Source organism: Grosmannia clavigera (assembly GCF_000143105.1).
Source record: "Grosmannia clavigera kw1407 unplaced genomic scaffold GCSC_144, whole genome shotgun sequence".
Classification (NCBI taxonomy): domain Eukaryota; kingdom Fungi; phylum Ascomycota; class Sordariomycetes; order Ophiostomatales; family Ophiostomataceae; genus Leptographium; species Leptographium clavigerum.
The window spans coordinates 1,419,220-1,440,055 of record NW_014040797.1 but is presented as its reverse complement, the minus strand read 5'-3'; the positions used below and the strand labels follow the sequence as shown (position 1 = coordinate 1,440,055).

Here is a 20,836-nt window from a genome sequence, read left to right as displayed (position 1 = left end):
TTCCGTCATAGAATGTATGATCTGGTACCTTCCGCAACCCCTGTCAATGTGCGCCACCTTCCCTTTCTCGAAGAAAATAGAAAAAAAATAAGCTGGACGAAGCCAGCTCCCGTGCGACAGCTTATTTTGCCTCCCCTATATAATTTTCGTCTCCTTTTCCCTCCCTGTCTCCCTTTTCCATCTTACACCACCAACCTCCAAGATCTTCATCACAAGCAAATCAAGTCAATAGACAAATTTTGTCTTCCGCCTCCCCCCCTTCTCCCTCTGTATTCTAGGGCACCAAGCTACCCTGCTCGCTCCCCTTCGTCTCCAGAGTCAAATCCGTGTGATCTCAAAACGTCAACTCGTCCAACCACCACCCAAACGCCAAATAATACCAGTTAATAGATCAACCGATCTCATCGCACACCAGCATCACAATGTCTGTCACCGCTGAGAAAGTCACTGACGCCGCCGTCAACGACGTTGCTGCCACTCTGGCCAACACAACCATCTCTGGCAAGCCTGACGAAAAGGCCAACGACGCCTTCCTTGCCAGCGCCGCCGAGGGCCGCCGACTTTACATCGGCAACCTCGCGTACGCGACAACTGAAGGGGAGCTTAAGGAGTTCTTCAAGGGATATCTTGTGTAGGTCCTTTTCACCGAACCTGCTTCTGTCTTGCGTGCGGGTGCGCAGCAAGCATGCTCACCGCCGCCTTGCTCATGCTCCGCTCTACTTTCCCTTCCCGCTCTTTTTGTGATTTGTATGCCTCTGCCCCCACATCGTGGAGCACCTGACTCCCAAGTTGGAACTCGTCTATACGCCGTGGCTAGTGGCCTGTCATCTGTTCATCTCGTGGTGGCCCTGACGAATAAGGAGCGCATGCTGACTCTTATTTCTCCGCTAGCGAGTCGGTCTCGATCCCTAAGAACCCCCGTACTGACCGCCCGGTTGGCTACGCCTTTGTTGACCTGTCAACCCCGACCGAAGCCGACCGTGCCGTCACCGAGCTTTCTGGTCAGGAGATTCTGGAGCGCAAGGTGTCCGTCCAGCTTGCTCGCAAGCCGGAGCCCGCTGGTGAGAAGGACGGTGCCAACGGCGAGGGTGCAGAGGGCACACGTCGCCGCCACTCTACCCGCGGCCGCGGCCGTGCGAGCCGTGGCCGTGCTGGTCGTGGCCGAGGTGGCCGTTCTAGCGTGAGTAAAGCGTTTGTTCCTGCATGCCGGGCTTCATACTGATATGTACAGGGCGAGGAGGGAACTGCTGTTGAGGGCGAGGCATCCGAAGCGGCCGCTACGGATGCCCCCGCCGAGGCTGCGAACGATGCCACGACCAAGGACTCCGCTGAGGATGCTGCTAAGAAGGCCAGCCAGCCACGCCCACCCCGTGAGCGTCGTGAGCGTGGCCCGCCTGCGGACGGCATTCCTTCGAAGACAAAGGTCATGGTGGCTAACCTGCCGTATGACTTGACTGAGGAGAAGGTGGGTTCAGATTCGCGTATTGCTGTTGTGCCAGGCTGTGAGACGGAGCATGACTGACACACCTTGCGTTTACAGCTCAAGGAACTCTTTGCAGCTTACGAGCCGTCGACTGCTAAGATCGCTCTTCGCCCGATTCCCCGGTTCATGATCAAGAAGTTGCAGGCCCGTGGAGAGGCGCGTAAGGGACGCGGCTTCGGCTTCGTGACCTTGGCCTCGGAGGAGCTGCAGCAGAAGGCAGTGACTGAGATGAACGGAAAGGAGATTGATGGTCGTGAGATCGCTGTCAAGGTCGCTATTGACAGCCCGGACAAGACCGACGAGGAGACGACTGCCTCCGAGAGTGTTGAGGCCACCAACGGTGACCCCGTTGAGGCTGAGGCTCCGGCAGCCACGGCCTAAGCACTTCACTGTGACGTGCTCTCGCAACGGCAAATGATGGCAGGTACCTCGAAATATTATTTGTCAATTTCTCCTTTGGGGAGCTACCATCGTTAAAGACAGATTATTTTGCCTTGCGTGAATCTCGGCTCGGTATTTGCTGTGCTCCTGTTGACAGGTCTGTTTATGATGGTGAACATGTTTCGTGAAGGAAGAGCTGGAGAGTCAAATAAACAAGCAGTGGACTTGGTGGCAATTTTCCTGGCGTCTTCTGGAATGGGTGCTTTATTTATCCTACATGGCTGGTACAGAGTAGAGACATTCGGGAGACCTGCGCTGCATCTGTCTACGGCTTCGCATTTTCTTTGCCTATTCTTAATCTTGCCGTGGAATCTTAGCACAGCGACATCTAAATTAATACGGGTTGAACCTTGATGCTGTTGCTGTGTAGAGCACTCCGTACGACGTCAACGTAGCAAGCCTCCTATTTTATGTCCAGGCTGTAGACTAGCGAACAGTGGGTCGCGGAGGAATCCGTAACGAGTGGTGGGAAGTCATAGCGGCGATCTAGACCTTAATAACCCCCCGTGCTAAATTGGCGGTTCTCACATTTGTTTCCCTGGAGACACAGAAGCAGACGGCAAACTTCCGCGTACGCTCTACTCCAAAACGTCTAGTGCACGCACGATCCGACGCCATCGATACTGCGACTTGCAAGAACAAGCCTGCCTGGACAGACGAGGACAAGGGGCCGTCATTTTTTGGCACGATGGCTTCCAAGGCAATGTGGGAGGTCGACCCGGAGACGCGGTCGAAGGTGCGTTGGTGCATATTCCAGCTGGAGGTGATTGCGCGCTGGTTTGTGGCGAGATCCTGACACTGGCGCTCTCTGCAGCTTCAATCGATCCAGAAAGAATCCAACAACGGCCTCTGCTGCGACTGCGGCGCCCCATCGCCACAGTGGGCGTCGCCCAAGTTCGGCATCTTCATCTGCCTGTCATGTGCCGGCGTGCACCGCGGTCTGGGTGTGCACATCTCTTTCGTACGATCTATCAGTATGGACGCCTTCAAGTCGAGCGAGATTGAGCGCATGCGCCTCGGCGGCAACGCTGCGTGGCACGACTTTTTCGAGAACCACGCGGACACAAAGATGCGCGGACTGGCATGGGATGACGCGACGATCGCGGAGCGGTACTCGGGCGAGGTGGGTGAGGAGTGGAAGGAGCGTCTGAGCGCCAAGGTGGATGGCCGTGAATACGTGCCGAGCGAGCGCAAGAAGACCACATCGTCAGCCAGTGCCCTGGCGAACAAGAACAGGCCGCGGGACAACCGTGGCAGCCTGGGGGGCAGCCGCACGGCCAGCCCAAGTCTGAGCAGTGGGACGGGAGCAGGGGTCGGGACGGCCGGCAAGATCAAGGTGGACGAGAAATACTTTGCTCGTCTGGGGGCAGAGAACGCGTCTCGGTCAGAGGACCTTCCTCCCAGCCAGGGCGGACGCTACGCCGGCTTCGGCAACATGCCGGCATCTTCAGGACGGACTAACGACTCGAGCCTGCCGGCCTTTGAAGACCTTCAGCGTGATCCGGTGGCAGCCCTGACCAAAGGCTTTGGCTGGTTTGCCAGCACGTTGACCACCACGGCCAAGACAGTCAACTCAGAGTACATCCAGCCGACGGCAAAACAGGTAAGTGAGAGAAGAAGCGAGGAGGACAAGGAACGTGAGAAGAGTGCCGACTGACGCTCTATGTAGCTTGCCGAGTCGGATCTGGCTGCTCAGGCCCGTGTTGTTAGCGGCAATGTGGCGCGGTCGGCTCAACAAGGTGCGCGCACCGCCCAGGAAAGCTTCAACCGATTTGTCGAAGGTGGTCCCGGCACCGGCGGCACTTCCCGTGGGTACAGCTACAGCCAGGTTCCGATTGATGATAGCAAGCGCGACTTCTGGGACGACTTCTCATCGATTGCCGAGCAGCGCAAGGCCGAGTCGAGTGCTATCGGCACGGCAGCTATGGGCAAAGGCGGGGGCAGCAGCAGTGCTTCAGTAGGAAGCACAGCCGGGGCAAAGAGCAAGGACGAGTGGGACGACTGGTGATTAGAACGGAACCGACAGAATAGACATCTAAATAGCCGAGGGAGCAGAGGGGGGGTGTTTTTGGGGTGCTACCACCATGCGTTCTTGGCGTTCCAGACTACGATTCGATCTGAATGTATTTCCTTCGTTCTTGTCCTTTTACACTGCATTATTATCCAGACAGGCTGCGGCTGTGCTCCTTGTGAGTGCAAGGCGTCATTTTGGTACTCATGGAAGCGGCTGTCGGCAGTGGCAGCCTGTGCATCACGTGACACACCGCTGTCGGCCGAGGTATGGAGCCGGTCCTAGCCGCGGCAGCTTTCACAAGTAAGCGCGAGAATCCAGCGGGCTTTTGTAGCCTGTGTCTGCGCAAACCATCTCTAGCAAGGACGTTCCGGCAGAGCCATTGGATTTCACAGTGACCCGACAGCGACACGAGCAAGAATGTCTGCGCTTCGGATTCTCGTTCCCGTCAAGCGGGTGATTGATTATGCGGTGAGCTGGTCTGGGGGGGAAAAGGCGCAAAATGCACAGCGGTGCCAACGGCCGAGAGCTAACGAGAGTCGGGGGCACAGGTCAAGCCGCGGGTCAACAAGGCCCAGACGGGGGTGGAGCGGGCGGGGGTGAAGCACAGTCTGAACCCGTTTGACGAGCTGTCGGTGGAGGAGTCGGTGCGAATCCGGGAGAAGAAGCGGGCGCCGGGAGGAGTGGAGGACATTGTGGTATTTTCGGCCGGTCCGACCAAGTCGCAGGACGTGCTGCGGACGGCGATGGCGATGGGGGCGGACCGGGCGATTCACGTGGACACGACGGTCAAGGGAGCGGACGAGAATGCGGCGGAGCTGGAGCCGCTGGTGGTGGCGAAGCTGCTGCAAAAGGTGGTGGCCGAAGAGGGCAGCAACCTGGTGATCCTGGGCAAACAGAGCATCGACGACGACGCGGCACAGACGGGTCAGATGCTGGCCGGGCTGCTGGGCTGGCCGCAGGCGACACAGGCGTCGCGCATCGAGTTTGGCGGCGACGATGCCGTGCAGGTGGTGCGTGAGGTGGACGGCGGCGTCGAGACGCTCAAGGCGCGGCTGCCCATGATCATCACGACGGACCTGCGGCTGAACGAGCCGCGCTACGCGACGCTGCCGAACATTATGAAGGCCAAGAAGAAGCCGCTGGCCAAGAAGACGCTGGCCGACTACAGCCTGGCCGATGAAGCTGCCAAGAAGCGGCTCAACATTCTCAAGGTCACGGGTGCGTATTTTCGTCTTTCTCGCTACATACTACAAGGCGCGCATCCAGCTAACAGGGCAGAACCGGCACCGCGCCAGGGCGGTGGTAAGGTCGAGGACGTCGACGGCCTGATCTCCAAGCTGAAGGAGCTGGGAGCGCTATAGGCGGCATCTTGAAAGTAGGAATCATACTCGTTTCTTACTCCATACATATCCCAGAAGTTGGGTCGTCACGTGAGCTCACTGCAGCTGAGCAGCCCTGGCCCGTAGTGGTGTAACCCCTCCAGAGGGTCTAGACAGCCCCACAGGCTATGGCGTAGGGGGAAAAAAAATGGACGAAAAAGTTTTTAGGATGGCGAATAAGACCGAAAAGAGTCATTCACAGGCCGGATTTTTCCCCTTTGCTGTTCCCCCTTTCTCCCCACAGGTCGATTGCAGCAAAATTTGCCATTGCGTTCAGCGTACGCAAACTCATTCCGAGTCACAACCTTACTTTACTTCCCACCACTTGAGCTGTATCGCCCAAACTAGCCCTTATGAACGGGCGCTCGTCGATCTTCACTTCCCAGGTACGTTTTCCAAGCTGCCATTGCCGCTTTTGCACAGCTCCTGGCTTCCACTGGGACTTGCATACTGACTCTTGTCACTTGTAACAGGACTACATTTCAGGTTCGTGCACCCAATGCGTCTCTCGATCAGGCTCTTCAGGGTTTGACTCATCTTCCACCACGACCCCCGCATTTTCACTCTTTTGCTTCGAACTGACAGACGTGCAACAGACCATCTGTGGAGGGCACTTTCAGCTTAGGACAGCAGCAGAAGCTCAATTAACCTCACCAAACCCCTCTCGACCAAATGTTGTCCAAGCTGTCTCTCCGACTGGCCAGGCCGGCCGGCAGCGTGGCGGCTATGTCTGCTGCTCCCCGGATGTCGATGCTGCGGATGTCGGCGGTGCAGATGGGCACGCGGACAGGCACGACATCACAGACGCGGCTGAGCAGCAGTGCAGCGTCGATGGATGGCAGCAAGGGCCGAAAGATGCCCTCGAGCCGCAAGCGGTCGTTCACGCCGGCCAAGAAGGCGGAAGCGACGTTTACGATCCGAGACGGTCCCATCTTCCACGGAACGGCATTCGGGGCCAACTCGAACGTGTCGGGCGAGGCAGTGTTCACGACGTCGCTGGTGGGCTACCCCGAGTCGATGACGGACCCGTCGTACCGCGGCCAGATCCTCGTGTTCACGCAGCCGCTGATCGGCAACTACGGCGTGCCGTCGAACAAACGGGACGAGTACAACCTGCTCAAGTACTTTGAGTCGCCGCACATCCAGTGTGCCGGCGTGGTGGTGGCCGATGTGGCCGAGCAGTACAGCCACTGGACGGCGGTCGAGAGCCTGGGCGACTGGTGTGCGCGTGAGGGCATCCCGGCCATCTCGGGCGTGGACACGCGGGCGATCGTGACGCATCTGCGCGAGCAGGGCTCTTCGCTGGCCAAGATCTCGATCGGCGACGAGTACGACGCGGACGAGGACGAGAGCTTTGTCGATCCGGCCCAGATCAACCTGGTCAAGCGCGTGAGCACCAAGGCGCCCTTTGTGGTCGAGTCGCCGGGTGCGGCCTTTCACGTCGCCCTGCTCGACTGTGGCGTCAAGGAGAACATTCTGCGCAGTCTGGTCAGCCGCGGTGCTTCCGTCACCGTCTTCCCCTTCAACTACCCGATTCACAAGGTGGCCGAGCACTTTGACGGCGTCTTCATCTCCAACGGACCCGGCGACCCGACCCATTGTCAGGAAACCATCTACAACCTGCGCCGCCTGATGAACGAGTCGTCTGTGCCGATTATGGGCATCTGTCTGGGCCATCAGCTGCTGGCTCTCGCTACTGGCGCCCGCACCATCAAGCTCAAGTACGGCAACCGGGCACACAACATTCCATCGCTGGACGTACGTCTACCCCTTGCATCGTGAATTTTTGGCAGCCAGACTTGTGCTAACTTCCCCTAGTTGACTACCGGCCAATGCCATATCACGAGCCAGAATCACGGCTATGCCGTCGACACGTCCACTCTGCCTAACGAGTTCAAGGAGTACTTTGTCAACCTCAACGACGGCAGCAACGAGGGTGAGCACAACCACGCCGTACACTCTACACCTTACATCTGTATCCTGACCTCTAACTCTCCCAGGCATGATCCACAAGACCCGCCCCATCTTCTCCACGCAGTTCCACCCCGAGGCCAAGGGCGGCCCTATGGACAGCGCCTTCCTCTTTGACAAGTACCTCGCCAACGTCAAGATGTACAAGGACAGCGCCAAGGTCTACAAGGACAACCGCCCGTCCCAGCTGCTGCTGGACATTATGAGCCGCGAGCGCGTCGGCGTCGAGCCCGTGCCCCTAGTCCAGGCCGTCCAGAACTAAGCCTGGCGCTCTGCAGCATGTTTACAAGCGATTGGATGTGGCCCCATTGTGCCTTTTTGTACTTTTTTCCCCTTTTTCATCGCCCCTTTGGCGTCGTCGAGTGTGCCCTGTGCAGATAAAGTAATTCGATCCATTGCATAGTCCGTTTATCTTTTGCAGCCCCCAAGTTACCCGTAACTTTGATTGCTCCCTGCCCAATTGCCCGAATGTCCCGATTCCGTCTCGTGTCCGTCCTCCGTTTGTCTATCCATGTTTCTCACCATCGATCCCGGTAACCTCCATAGTGGCCATCTCGATCGTCTCGTGGCGGCGGCCGGTAATCGTAATCATCGTATCGCGGCCGCCTACCACCACCGCCTCCTCTCCCACGATAGCCGCCTCTACCTCCGCCTCCCTGCGCCATTTGGCGCTCCCGCTCGCGATGTGGCGGCCGGATGCCGTCAAACATCTCTGGTCCTCGGTCCACCAATCGGGCGCTGTCTTCAAACGTGTACCGGTTGTTGTTTTTCGAGTAGTCGCCACGCGCGGCACCAGCAGCGCCGGCAGACGTCTCCTGGGGCCCTTCCAGGGCTTGTATGTTGTCTAGCCGCCGTTGGGCGAGATCGGGATGCGCCGTCTGGTACTCGAGCCGCGGCCGTGCCTGTGTGGTTCGCACGGCGTCCAGGTGGTAGCGGCCGCCACCAGCACCGCTGCCGCCGCGTGGATTGGCGCCACCGGCAGCCCGGGGTCCCTTGGGAGCATTGTCGAAGCCAGCGAGCTGGGGTGTCGCCGTCGTGGGGGACCGTGGCAGCGATGCGGCCCGTTCTGGCTGCTGCTGCTGCTGCTGCTGGGCCGGGCCAGACGAGGCCTGGCCGCTGCCCACCACCTGCAGCGTCGTGGTCACGCTGCCATCGTCGAGCTCGGTGTAGGTGACCTCCCACTTCTGCAGCGTGCTGCGCGTGTCGCCACCGGACGTCTCCTGCTCGATCCAGCCCGGCACTGACGCCGGCGGGACAAAGTCGACCCAGAGCGGCCGGCGGTTGCTGTCGTCGGGCCAGACGCGGCCGTGCAGGGCGCTGCGCACGCGGGCAGCAGCCGTGGCGCTGCTCAGGACGACAAAGGCGTGCGTCCGGATGGCGTCCAGGTACGAGCTCACGAGCACAGACGGGTCCGGCGTCGCGCTGCTTCGACGCGCAGCCGGCGACGCTGCCAGGTAGATCAGATGCTCGTCCAGCGCGGCCGGCCGCAGCGGCCGCATAAAGTTGTTGATGTACAGGGCTGGCGTGGCCGGGTGGATGGCCGGAGAGACCACGACGTCACCGTCATCGGTGGTGCCCGCGTAGTCCATGTCCACATCGTGCAAGGGGCTCGCGGCCTCGACCAGCGGCTCTGGCTCGACAGCATCTGCTGCTGGTGTTGGTGATTCCGGCTTCATCGCCGGCATCTCCTCTGCTTTCTCGTCCGCCACGGGCTCCTCCACGCTCTCGTCGACGCGCTGACGCTTGCTGTCGGTCGAGCCGTCTTCGCCGTGCGTCGCTAGAGGCGGGCTGGTGGACCGCCGCTTTCGCTTCTGGGCATCCGGAGATGCAGCCTCGACAGAAGCAGAGCCACGGTCGAAGTGAGGGCCGTCGTCCACCGTCTGGGTGGAGGGGGCCGTCTCGGGTTCTTCCACAAGAGCCGGCTCTGCGTCTTCAGTCGCGGAATCATGCTCCGAGAGCCGATGGACGAGCTCCTCTTTGCGGCCGGCAACAGAGAGGCCGCGTTTCTTGAGCTCAGCCTTGAGGTCGACCACCTTGAGCTTGCTCCAGTCGGTTGCAGCGGTGACCATGACGGGCAAGAGACGCGTGGAGACCCGCGTAGACGTGCAGAAGCGAGGGCAGATGGACCAACGATGTGTTGGGCGACGACGGTTGTGCTGGCGTTTCGACCTCTTTCTTCTCGACTCGGTGCAGACAAAGGTGCAGCAAAAGGGAGGCCAAAGGCGTCGCGCGTCGCGAACCACTTTCAGCTAGCAGGAGCCCAGTTTGGACTAGCGCGTTTCACTGGCGGTGACGTTGGTGCACAGACCATTTGTGCCTGCCCAAGGCAAATCGTATTACTACATACTCCGTACTCCGTACGTAAGCCAGCGCAATGGCAAGCTCACGTCCACGTTGCTCGTAAGACGCCCTGTGAGGGCCACCGGCTCTAGGCAGGGGTGCTGCTGCGCGGAGACGGTCTCGGCAGGGACACCGCTGGCACCACATGCGCGTATGCATAGCCGCTGTGCTCACCGACAAATGAGGAAAGAGCAGCGGCGGGGTCTCTTGGCTCCCTCCTTCCCCCATGTCACAAGGCATCGAGCGCTGCGGCCCAACCAGAGGTCGCGAAAACGGGACAAAGAGAGGAGAACAAAAAATAAAAAAAAAAAGAAAGAGAAGAAAAGGGGAAAGGAAAAAAAAAAAAAAAACAAAAAAAAAGAAGACGGAAGAAAGAAGAAAGAAGGAAAAGGGTGAAAGAAAGGTGGCGGGCAATGCAACGTCGCCGAAAGCGTCTGTCTTATCCCTTTCAGCCCGGCTTTTCCCTCTCTGATCTCTGATCTGGATATGTAGGGCTTGCACGGAGCACCTTGGACTCCACGCCGCTGTATCTTCCTTTCCAGCGCACCCTCTTTCATCAACGCGTGTGAGCGAGGTTTCCGACTACGCCAACCCCCCTGTCGCCTCTGGTCTACTTTTTATCCCATATTTAGCTACCTGCCCCCCTCCCGACGAGACGGTTCTTTCGCCAGGCGATCAGACTAGCTCGACAGACAACCGATCCGATCGGTGAAGCAGCTCCACGTCGTCTTCTTGCGGAGCACGCCAGCCATGCCTTCAGGCCTGTTCAGTTTCTTCCGGGGCGCGCAGCCCAGCGCCACGAATGGTGCCGACGGCCGGCGGGCGCCAGCATCTTCCACGACGCTGACGTCGCAGCCTGACCGCCTTGCCGGCACCAAGAGGCAGACAGAGCCGCCCGAGAGCGGCCGGACAGCGGCGGCCGTCAAGGGCCGGTGGAAGCAGCTGGCCAACGAGCACGCGGCGCGGAAGAAGAAGTCGGCCGCGGCAGCAGCCAAGCGAGCCTCGTCTGGCTATGCCTCGTGGCTGCCGCGTTTCAGGCCGCCACGTTTCGCCAAGTCCGAGCCGATCGACTGTGCAGCGAGCGATAGCGGAGCGATGACGACGGCGGACGTGCACGAGAAGCCCCAGCCCGACGGCGGCCGTGCGTTGATCGACGTCGACTCGATGATCGTCGACACGGTAGTCGTGAACACGGGTCTTCCCACCGACGGCATGGACGAGACGGACGACGAGCGATACGAGTACACCGACGAGGCCGACGAGGCCAACGAGGCCGACGAGGCCGACGCGGCTAGCAGCTGTGTTAGTGAGGGGGAATACGACGCCGATAGCTGTGATGACGTGCTCAGCTGCGACATGTTCCCCACACCGCGTCCGGCCAAGGGGCCGCGACTGGGCTCCCTGGCCGCCAACCTGGCGACGCTCAACGGGGGTGGCAGCGAGCTGACCGCGTCGGCCAGGGATGGCAACGGCCAGCAAGAGGAGGGAGAGGAAGAGGAGGAAGACGAGCTGGACGACTACGAGGACGAGGACGCGGACGAGGACGGACGGATCGGGCCCTGGTCCGACCTGTTGGAGGAAGAGCCGGACAGCGACACCGAGAGCGAGTGGGAGGTCGACGAAGACGAGCTGAGCGGCTATGAATCCGAGGTTGGCGCCATTGCCGGCTTCGCCAGCTGGACACACGACGAGAAGAAGCTGCACCGGCTGATGTCGCTGCGTGGATTCCACCCGCTGATGCCGGCTATCTGGTCGCGTGACTTTCTCGGCGTCCCCATGTACCCATCACTCTTTGCGCCGCCTGACCGACCGGACAAGCCGACGCTCATCAGCAACAAGAGCAGCCAATTTCGGGGTGAGTGTGTCTCGGATGTGTTGGGGTTCGCGTTTTTTTTTTCTTTTTTTTCTTTTTTCTGTCGCGTTGGTGCTGACTAATCCGTCCTTAGCAACGAAAGCGCTGCGCAGCCTATTTGACCTGCAGGTGCGCGTGAGCGGGCTGCGTCAGGCGGGCAACACGCGGCGCATCGACATCATCATCGAGAAGGAGCTGCAGCGGTACATTGCATGGGCGGCCGAGGACGCGGGGCTGGACCGGTGCGCGCCGTTTGCGGCGATGCCCAACATCACGGCCAAGCGATTCTCCAAGGCGAGCAGCAGTAGCAGTAGCAGCAGCAGCAGCACGCGAAAGAGCGGGCGACCGGGCTCGCCGCAGTCGCAGAGAGCCAGCACGCGCAAGTGGACGCTGGCCCGGCGGATCCAGGACTACTTCCGGGCGTGGGCGACGCAATACCGCGAGTACTATGCGAGCCTGCCGCCGTTTGCCGAAGCCGACGCTGGCGACGACGCGGTCAAGGAAGAGGACGACGACGTCGGGACCAGCCGCTGCCTCCACCTCCGACGGCTGCGACCACCGCGCATGCTCTACGGCTTTGTCATAGTGCAACACGTCGTGATGCTGCTCGCGGTGGACGCGGCCAGACCGCGAGCCCGTCCACGCTGCTTTGCTGACTTCAACATGTCGCTCGGCGGCCATTGGCTCGATGCCAGCCTCAGCGTCGCCATCCCCGTGCACCTGGCCCGCGCGGCTCAGCTGCGGGCTGCTCGCGGCCTGGCGCTGCCGGTGCGGCTGGACTTGGACGAGGACGAGGACATGTGAAGGCGAGTGGAGATTCGTTGGCGAGACGGGTTGCGAAATGTAGACACGGGACAATATGGATCCACGGCAGAGCAGATCTGCTTACGACATGAGACACGACCAAGACTGGAATGAGTAGTTATGAGATACGGCTATGCACAATGGATGTTTCAAGTTTACACGGCCAATCATCAAGGCTACCACCGACGCTGCCAGGCTGGATAATGGCGGAAGCCCTACTCGGCCTTTGCAGCCGGCTCGTCGGGGATGGTGATGGGCTTCGGCATGGGGACGTAGTCGTAGACGCCGCCGACGCTGGTCAGCCAGGTGTCCTGGGGGTGTTGGTTGCCCTTGGCGGTCCAGAGAAAGTTGTGGGGAAAGCCCTTGTCGAACGGCACGGCAGCCTCGATCTCGGCAATGTCGTCGTCGCTGAGGCGCAGCCGGAGGGCCTCGATATTGCCGCGCAGGTGGTTGACCGTGCGGCCACCCACGATCGGGAACACGTACGGGCTCTTGTGCAGGACATAGGCCAGGGCAACGCTGGTCAAGAGGCTATCGTGACGTGTGGCCACGGTCTCGAGAACGCGGCTGATGGCCACCTGCTCGGGCGATGCCGGCGAGGCGCGGCCCTGCTGAGCCTGACGCTGCTCCTCCGTCTTGAAGGCGCCACCGCCGAGAGCACCCCAGGGAGCCAGGGCCATGCCCTCGTCGCGGGCCATGGGCAGGATCTCGCGCTCAAAGTCGCGCGAGGCCGCCGACCAGCGGCCCTGGTACACGCTGAACGGGCGCAGACCGTGGTTGCGCGCGTACTCGTTGGCCTTGCTGACCACCCAGGCCGGCGTGTCCGAGATGCCGAGGTAGAGCACCTTGCCGGATGCGACCAGCTGGTTGAGCGACTGCATCAGCTCAGGGATGCTCGTCGAGTAGTCCCACCAGTGGACGTAAAGCTGCTTAGTCAGCAAAACAAACCACAAGGTCTCGCCAGTCCACAACACACGACACCCACCAGATCGAGGTAGTCCGTCTGCAGCTTCCGCAGGCTCGCGTTGACCGACACGTGCAGGCTCTTGGTGCTGTTGCCCGCGTAGTTGGCCGTGATCTCGTCGGTGCGGCCTGGCCGGAAGCAGGCCGTGTACTTGGTCGCCAGCACTGCCGAATCTGGTCAGCCTTGTTTTGGTCGGTGGCCGTCCATCGGCTGCGCTTACCCAGCTGGTCCCGGTTTCCACGCTTCTTCATCCACTCTCCAATCCACTTTTCCGACTCCTCTGCCTGCTGTCAGTGGCTGTCTCGGGACGAGAACGGATGCAACAGGGGGCTGCAGACAGACCGTTCTGGTAGTTGTTGGCCGTGTCGATAAAGTTTCCGCCCTGCAAGCGAGTCAGCGAGGACCCGGACTCGGACCCGGACCCGGACCCGAACGGCCGGTGGCTGCCAGACATACGCTCTCGTAGAAAAAGTCGAGAATCTCCTCGGTGTTCTTCTGGTCGCAGGCGCCCATGTAGTCCTTCCAGGCATCGCCAAAGTTCATGGCGCCGAGACACAGCGGACTGACACGCACCGACGCCGTGGGCGACAGCAGCCGGTAGCGGCCCAGCGGCGTCTTGGCCGTGTTGTTCACGACAAAAGGCAGAGACATGGTGAGATGGGATGGTGGGATGTAGCTGAGCAGGCGAATGCAGGTAGACCTCTCATATCCTAGAGGACACACGCCATATTTATAGCGTCCCGGTGAAAAGACAGACGTAATGCGCAGACGGGCAGCTACCCGGTAGCTCTTCCCCTGATGCCATCATACTTCCCATTAAGTCCGATTGCCGACACGTCGTAGTTAGCCTTTTAACCCCGGCGTCGTGCATGATTGAGGGCCCAGGCAGCCGTGATGGCGCCAACATGTGGAAAATAGCACGGAATCTTTGTTGCAGAATGGTGCCGAAACAGCCGCTGACCCATCCGTTGGGACAACCAACCTTCCAGCCTACTTTTTTTTCCATTTCCATCGTGACCGGTGCACAGTTACAACATAAATCGAACAGAATCGAACAGATCCGCCACATGTCCCACGTCATCTCAACCTCTCCCGTTCTTCCCCCTTCCCCCTCAACATGTCCATACACCAATGCGGCCGTCCCGGCGGCCTTCGACCAGATAGCCGTCGCGTATCCGGGTGTGCTCGACAATGGCTGGGCTGCGGCCTTCCTCGGCCGCCGTGACGCCGGCGCCGCAGTCCCACTGCCGGGCCTCGATCTTGTCGTACACCTTGGCGACGTCTTCGCCGGCGGCACTGACGATGCGTCGGGCGTCAAAGGACATGCTGGTGACCGGGTTGTCGTAGGCGTAGGCGTCGTAGATTGCTCCAGTTCGGAGGTCCCATATCTGACAAGTTAGATGTACCCAAACACAAACACACACACACACACTCACCCGTATACTCCGATCGACACTCCCCGTCACCAGATGCACATCGTCAAACTGCAGACACGTCACCGGTCCTGTGTGGCCGACCAGGCTGCGATGCACCTGACCGCTGCGCAGATCCCACAGCCGCACCATTCCGTCGGCCGTGCCGCAGGCCAGCGCAGCGTCAAACACCTGCAGCGCGCCCACAAAGTCGGCGCGCTCAGTCAGCGACCGCGATGCCTGGCGCCACGTGCCCTCGCCCGTGTGCAGGCTGGCCGATGCCTGGGCCGCCGCCCACATCACGTCCAGCGTCTGCACGCACCGCCCCTTTTCCAGGTCCCACTGCCGCAGCGTCTTGTCGGCCGATCCCGACACCAGCACGTCGCCCCGGAAGTGCAGCGCCGTCACCTCGCCCACGTGCGACTGCAGCGTGAAGAGCGGGCACTCCGCCATGCTGTCAGCCGGCGGCTCCACCGGCTCGTCCTCCGGGTTCTCAAACGCCATCCCACTGTCGTCGTCGTCGTCGCCGTCGTCGTCGTCTGCCCCGTCGTGCACTCCGCCATGTTTGTTTCGTCCGCCACCACCGCCCCTGCCAAACGGTCCACCATGGCGATATAGGCTGCCATGGGGATCGTAGCGCGCCCGGCTCAGATCCCACAGCCGGATCGTCGCGTCTGCCGATCCTGTCGCCAGGATGTTGTCCTCTACCTGCAGCGTCCGCACCGACGCCGTATGGCCTTCTAGCAGCCCGATGCACCGGCCCGCGTTCAGGTCCCACACCCGCAGCGTGTCGTCCATCCCGGCCGACACCAGCGTGCCAAATGGCGCGTCAAAGTCTAGCGCGTTGATCGCATCCTGGTGTGCCCGCATCTCCCGCACCGCTGCCCCCGGCTGGAAGTGTTCCGGCACCACTGCTAGTGATCGGCTGCGCTGGCTCTTGCCTCGCTTGTGCCCCATTCGTGACGGCGTGCTTCCGGCTGATGACAGCTTGCCGTAGATCGACTGCGTCATGAATCCACTCACGCCGCCGCTGCTGCTGCCATTCGCCCCGTCGTCGTTGTCCAAGGCTAGGTCCACGTCCGATTTGGTCGGCGTGTGCAGCGCCTCCCTCTCTGCCTCGTCTGCCACCTCCTGCGCAATGTCGATCCGGTTTTCGACTTCCATCAGGTCGTGCTCCAGCGTCGACTCGTCCTGCTCCAGGCCCGCCAGCCGGTCCAGCAGGATCTGCCGCATCCCCGCCAGATTGCCCATCTTGATGTCGATCTCGCGCATCTCGCTCGTCGCCATGTTCTTGCGCACACTCAACATCTCAAACTCGTGCAGCATCGTCGCCTTCTGCTTGCGCATCCGGTGCAGCGAGTGCGCGCTGTCGTTGTCCGGTGTGCCTGGCTTGTCGTCCAGCAGCTTGCGCCCCCGCGAGATCCGTCGGTGATGTCGGTGCCCGTGGCCGTGGCCGTTCGCGCTGCCGTTCAGCTGCTTCTTGCCCTCTTCCGTCATCTCCGGAAAGGTCGCCTGGAAGCCTTGGAAGAGCGAATACGTGTTGTCGTGTTCCGGTATGTTCTGCAGCATCTCCTCCGGCACATACGACATGGCCCGGTACCGGAGTTCGTTGGCCAGCCGTGTCCGCACCATTTCCGTCGTCGGCGCCGTGCGCGCCAGCGTCATCACTCCGCGCTGCACGGCCGGCCGCCGCAGCTGCTTCTGCACCTCGCCCATCGCGTTTTGGTAGTGTGGGCTCGCTGTCGGGTCGCTCAGCGGGCCAATCAGGTGTGTGGCTGTGGTCGTCACTTTGCGCCCAAACGCCTCGATCCCTGCAGTCTGCACCTGTTAGAGGGGCTGCTGCCGTCCCATTTTTCTTTCATGGAGGGGCTGCTCACCGAAATTATGGACGCGTCCTCGTCCGGATCGAGGTCGTCATGGAACGCATTATAGCCGTCTGCGTTGGCCATGCGATCTGTCGCGTGCACAAATACACTCGTGCGCCTGCACCGGCTCTTTGCCTACGGCCGTGTGCCGCCCTGCTGCCTTCAGCGGCTGGGTCAATGCGGAGTCCCGGGGAGCACCACGCTGTCAGGATGCGAATCCGCCGAGTGACAGGCCAGCGAGAGCCGTTCGGCAGACAGGAACGAGCCGGAGAAAAGCGGGTGTCCAATTCCGTCGAGCCGGAACACTGGAAAAACGTGCCGGAACCGAGGCAAAAAAAGCCTGCGATCGAGGCCGGATGTCCGAAACCGCTTCTTTCTGCTGACAATTCCGATGGATGCGCTGCGCCGGCAAATCTGGCTGGGGCTGCTGAGTTCTCGTGTTGCAGCGGAGCGAGACCAACCCTTCGGACGGATGCAGGAAGAACGAGTAGCAGCAGCGAGCATTATTTTTGGGATTCCACGGCCAAGACGTGCTATGTGCCATTATGCGTTTAGTGTTTTAGGGTGCTTTCCCCAACCGGACAAGCCACACACGGCCGAAGCTGCCGCCACAGCCCTCATTGGCTCATTGCGTAGGGCAAACGAAATACGTCACCTGTTAGTGGAGGATTAGGGGACTTTTTTCCATTGGCTCACCGAAACAGTATCTTACGTAGCACTCTGCAGCGACTCAGCTGCCTGTTGGCCAATGAGCTTCGTCCGGCGCCGGAAGCCGATTTTTAAGGCGCCGAGCCGCGTTTTGACCTACTTCAGGCCTCATTCTTGTCGCGAACTTCCGACACCCGCCACACGCCGGCTCTCCTTCTTCCGACATCCTGGCTGATGTCTAGACTGCCACCATGGATTCTGCCATTGACATGTTGGACTCTTCGCTCGCCCTGGACCTGTCTCGGATCCGGGTTCAGCTGATGTGCGTGATCCTTGTCCATTCCTTCTCTCTCCCTGCTTTTCGCCCTGCTGACCGGTCTCGCGTCTGTCCAGCCGGCTAGAGGATTCCATCACCTTCCACCTTATCGAGCGGGCGCAGTTTCCCCTCAACAAGAGCATCTACGAGCCCGGTGCTGTGCCCATCCGGGATTCGTTGCTGCCGTGGCCGTGGACCCGACCGCTCTTCGGCAAGACGTACTCGTTCATGGACTGGTATCTGCGCCAGCAGGAGCGTCTGCAGTCGCGCATCCGGCGCTTCGAGTCGCCCGACGAGAACGCCTTCTTTCCCGACGCTGTCGTCGGCCGTCCAATCCTGCGCCCGCTCGACTACCCGGCCATCCTGCACCCAAACGACGTCGTGGTCAACGACGAGATCAAGGCGTACTACGTCCACAAGCTGCTGCCGGCCGTCTGTCCCGATCTCGGCCACGGCGACCGCGGCGAGGTCCAGGAGAACTACGGCTCGTCTGCCACCTGCGACATTGCCGTCCTGCAGGCCCTCTCGCGTCGCATCCATTTTGGCAAGTTTGTCGCCGAGTCCAAGTTTCGTGCCGAGACCGACCGCTTCACCCGCCTCATCCGTGCCAGCGATCGCGACGGCATCGGCGAGGCCATCGTCAACAAGCGCGTCGAGCAGCTCGTCCTGCAGCGCATGCGCAACAAGGTCGAGACCTTTGGCCAGGACATTGCAGCCGACGGCGCCACCGGCGCCCCCAACAAGATCAACGTCGACGCCGTCGTCGCCCTCTACGAGGATTTTGTCATTCCCCTCACCAAGGTCGTCGAGGTCGAGTACCTCATGCAGCGCCTCGACGACGTCCACATTCCCTGGTACAAGAACCTGCCCCGGCCCATCGCCATCGACCCCAGCCAGGCCGCCCTGCTCTGCGGCATGGGTCTTGGCGGCACTATCGTCGTCGTCGCTGCTGCCGCACTGCGCTGGCTGCCTCTGCGGAGATGAGGGAGTGGTAGGGCGATCCTGGCCGATTTACAGATTGAAGAGCATACTAGCCGAGCGACAGCGAGATTGATGTTTGAACAAAAGTGCATATCATGACCAAGTCTATGTACTGCTACCTGTAGGCCAAGCCCGTCACTGCGGCGTCTGCAAATACTCACCCATAGCCTTGATGGCACCTGCGAGCTTGTCGGCTTCGATTAGGATCAGCAGTCCGTGTGCCTGGACGCCCATATCCTGGAAGGCCCGCTTGCTGTCAGCCACGGCCTCGTCGGCCTTGGTGAAGGCGTACGTGCCGTAAGCCAGCGCGTGTCGCTGCAGCACCTCGTCCTCGGGGTGGAAGTGGAAGATGGGCGATGCCCCGTCGGCGCCGGCGCCGCTGCTGCGTGCTTTCTTGCGCCTGCCGCCGCCCCGGCTGCTGCCGTCCTCCTCGTCTGAGTCGACCACCACGGCCAGCGACGACTGCACTTCCTGGTACGTCTTGGACAGCACGAGGTAGTGCGTAAACCCGTACGGCTCGCCGTCCTCGACTGCCGCCTCGATCTCATCTGCCAGCATCGTAAACATGGGCGGCGCCACCTCGGCCGGCATGTTGACGAGTCGCTCCGATAGGACGAGGCCGACGTGTGGCGCTGTCGCGTCCGATGACGCCGTCTGCTGCGCCAACAACCCCGGCAACAGGCTGCCCAGCGCTGGCGGACCCGACACCTGGGCTGCTGCCTTCTCGGCCAGGTACCGCGTCAGCGTCGCCATGGCCGGCTTTCCGCTCAGCTCGCGCATGCTCAGCGCCGTCACCAGCGCGTACGCGTCGTTGGCCTTGCCATCCACCTTGACCGTCGACCCGATCGTCGGCTGCGCCAGGATCAAGTCCGCCAGTCCCGACACGTCAAACAACGGAGCGTCCACGTCCAGCAGCTGCCGCAGTAGCGTCTTGGTGCCGTGGAAGTCGACGTCTGCGTCAAAGTTGAACCACTCAAACTCCACGTTGACAATGTCAAAGTTCTGCAAGCTCGTGTTAGCCAACGGACGGTCCGCCCACATCGCTTTCACATGTCGCTTTCCCGTCGGCTCACCTCTTCGTCGTCCGAGTCTTCGTCCATCCGGTCGGCATCCTTGGACGCCGCCTGCTTCCCGTCAGCCTCTCTTGCCCGCTTCTTTCCCATGGCGATGTGTTGGAGCTAAGCTGCCTGCTTGTTGGAGAATTGTCGTTCTCTCTGGAACAAGCATCTCAACTTACGAAAATATCAAAAAATTCCATCTGATACTATGCATGTGATTGGTTAAAGCAGACATGGCTGGCCCGCTTTAGTTAGATATGTACGTACACAGAAAGTGCTAGTCTTATCTACCCAGATCAATGCGCTAGGCAATAACGGGGGCCCTTGTGTTTTCCTCACTGGTGCAGTGGGAAGCTGGGTGAGACAGGTTATGAGCCGGGTTGACGCCGCCAAAGAGACACACTCAGCTCCTGTCAAGCGAGCGCAGGAGTTCGAGCCCAGCCGGACTTCTGATCGAAAGAAGTTGCGCCCGTGAGTTTAGTCGAGCCTAGATGTCGGTGGTGTCAGATTGGTACAGCCTTGTAGGTCACATAAACCCAGAGTATTACGCTAGGTAATAATGGGGCCCTTGTTTTTTAAGATCTATGGAGTAGCTTATATAATCACTTACTCCGAGTTTAGACCGCTTAGTCAGCTTTGCTTGACAGTTGTGTAACTATTGCCGAGTCTTCACTCCGTACGGAGTACTCCACTCTGGAACTCGTAATGTACCTTGCTCCTTTGGTAGCCTACCAATGAAAACGATCGGCAATGCTAATAGAACACATACGCGGCATCTTATCTATGGAGTCGCCAATACATGCTACGTACTCCGTACAAATACGCTTTCTTGATTTGGAATGCTCCATTGTGTTCCCGAGACAGTCTTCGTATTGATCCTTTAAGAATCCTTCTACTGTGTAGTGTGTCTCCTTCCTTTTCTTTTGTTTGTTCTGGTGAGACTGCTAATGCAGGGCAGACCGTCGCTCGACGTGAAATGGCACGGCAGCGTATCTCGTAACCAGCTGCTCTCCCTGGCCTTAGCCCATCGGAGGATAAGTTGGACCCCGGCTTTTAGAGTTCCACGTCCAACTCCGGAATCAAGATATCCTGCCCCAGGCTAAGCTAGGCCAAGCCAGGCTACTCGTATGCATGTGTGTGCATCCTGCCAGCGATGCTAGCTGCGTATGCAACGCTAGACCTTGACGTGGTCGGTACGGCCGGTGCCGTGCGTGCACAGCCTAGAGCCATGTCAAGGAGGAATACGGCCAGCGCCGGTCGCCGACATAAGGCTTGACAGATGGGTGCATGGGTGCAAGCAGTGAAAGA

The 20,836-nt window shown here is 60.3% G+C and overlaps 10 protein-coding genes across 10 annotated transcripts; 6 read left to right on the top strand and 4 right to left on the bottom strand.

Annotated features, from left to right (window-relative positions):
* Window positions 1–422: 422 nt before the first annotated feature.
* Window positions 423–1,864, top strand: CMQ_3100 (rnp domain containing protein; the record flags this gene model as incomplete). Its single annotated transcript, XM_014317178.1, has 4 exons — window positions 423–631; window positions 892–1,180; window positions 1,232–1,465; window positions 1,541–1,864. The coding sequence occupies 4 exons, from the start codon at window positions 423–425 to the stop codon at window positions 1,862–1,864; spliced, it is 1,056 nt and encodes a 351-aa protein (XP_014172653.1).
* A 763-nt stretch (window positions 1,865–2,627) lies between these two features.
* On the top strand, window positions 2,628–3,932 carry CMQ_3082 (zinc finger protein gcs1; the record flags this gene model as incomplete). The annotated part of the gene is made up of 3 exons (XM_014317160.1): window positions 2,628–2,660; window positions 2,739–3,527; window positions 3,594–3,932. 3 exons carry the CDS (start codon window positions 2,628–2,630, stop codon window positions 3,930–3,932), a joined length of 1,161 nt encoding a protein of 386 aa, XP_014172635.1.
* Window positions 3,933–4,355: 423 nt separating this feature from the next.
* On the top strand, window positions 4,356–5,299 carry CMQ_3172 (electron transfer flavoprotein beta-subunit; the record flags this gene model as incomplete). The annotated part of the gene is made up of 3 exons (XM_014317250.1): window positions 4,356–4,406; window positions 4,487–5,156; window positions 5,217–5,299. 3 exons carry the CDS (start codon window positions 4,356–4,358, stop codon window positions 5,297–5,299), a joined length of 804 nt encoding a protein of 267 aa, XP_014172725.1.
* A 690-nt stretch (window positions 5,300–5,989) lies between these two features.
* Window positions 5,990–7,550, top strand: CMQ_2901 (carbamoyl-phosphate small subunit; the record flags this gene model as incomplete). The annotated part of the gene is made up of 3 exons (XM_014316979.1): window positions 5,990–7,075; window positions 7,136–7,253; window positions 7,318–7,550. 3 exons carry the CDS (start codon window positions 5,990–5,992, stop codon window positions 7,548–7,550), a joined length of 1,437 nt encoding a protein of 478 aa, XP_014172454.1.
* Window positions 7,551–7,806: 256 nt separating this feature from the next.
* CMQ_2811 (sap domain containing protein) lies at window positions 7,807–9,357 on the bottom strand (the record flags this gene model as incomplete). The annotated part of the gene is made up of 2 exons (XM_014316889.1): window positions 7,807–8,307; window positions 8,413–9,357. The coding sequence occupies 2 exons, from the start codon at window positions 9,355–9,357 to the stop codon at window positions 7,807–7,809; spliced, it is 1,446 nt and encodes a 481-aa protein (XP_014172364.1).
* Window positions 9,358–10,378: 1,021 nt separating this feature from the next.
* Window positions 10,379–12,284, top strand: CMQ_3003 (uncharacterized protein; the record flags this gene model as incomplete). Its single annotated transcript, XM_014317081.1, has 2 exons — window positions 10,379–11,483; window positions 11,575–12,284. 2 exons carry the CDS (start codon window positions 10,379–10,381, stop codon window positions 12,282–12,284), a joined length of 1,815 nt encoding a protein of 604 aa, XP_014172556.1.
* A 215-nt stretch (window positions 12,285–12,499) lies between these two features.
* CMQ_2615 (norsolorinic acid reductase) lies at window positions 12,500–13,899 on the bottom strand (the record flags this gene model as incomplete). Its single annotated transcript, XM_014316693.1, has 5 exons — window positions 12,500–13,210; window positions 13,270–13,412; window positions 13,469–13,528; window positions 13,591–13,630; window positions 13,705–13,899. 5 exons carry the CDS (start codon window positions 13,897–13,899, stop codon window positions 12,500–12,502), a joined length of 1,149 nt encoding a protein of 382 aa, XP_014172168.1.
* Window positions 13,900–14,360: 461 nt separating this feature from the next.
* Window positions 14,361–16,609, bottom strand: CMQ_2511 (WD repeat-containing protein; the record flags this gene model as incomplete). The annotated part of the gene is made up of 3 exons (XM_014316589.1): window positions 14,361–14,636; window positions 14,685–16,478; window positions 16,538–16,609. 3 exons carry the CDS (start codon window positions 16,607–16,609, stop codon window positions 14,361–14,363), a joined length of 2,142 nt encoding a protein of 713 aa, XP_014172064.1.
* An 815-nt stretch (window positions 16,610–17,424) lies between these two features.
* CMQ_3015 (chorismate mutase) lies at window positions 17,425–18,473 on the top strand (the record flags this gene model as incomplete). Its single annotated transcript, XM_014317093.1, has 2 exons — window positions 17,425–17,495; window positions 17,567–18,473. 2 exons carry the CDS (start codon window positions 17,425–17,427, stop codon window positions 18,471–18,473), a joined length of 978 nt encoding a protein of 325 aa, XP_014172568.1.
* Window positions 18,474–18,605: 132 nt separating this feature from the next.
* CMQ_3189 (uncharacterized protein) lies at window positions 18,606–19,633 on the bottom strand (the record flags this gene model as incomplete). Its single annotated transcript, XM_014317267.1, has 2 exons — window positions 18,606–19,472; window positions 19,544–19,633. The coding sequence occupies 2 exons, from the start codon at window positions 19,631–19,633 to the stop codon at window positions 18,606–18,608; spliced, it is 957 nt and encodes a 318-aa protein (XP_014172742.1).
* Window positions 19,634–20,836: the final 1,203 nt, after the last annotated feature.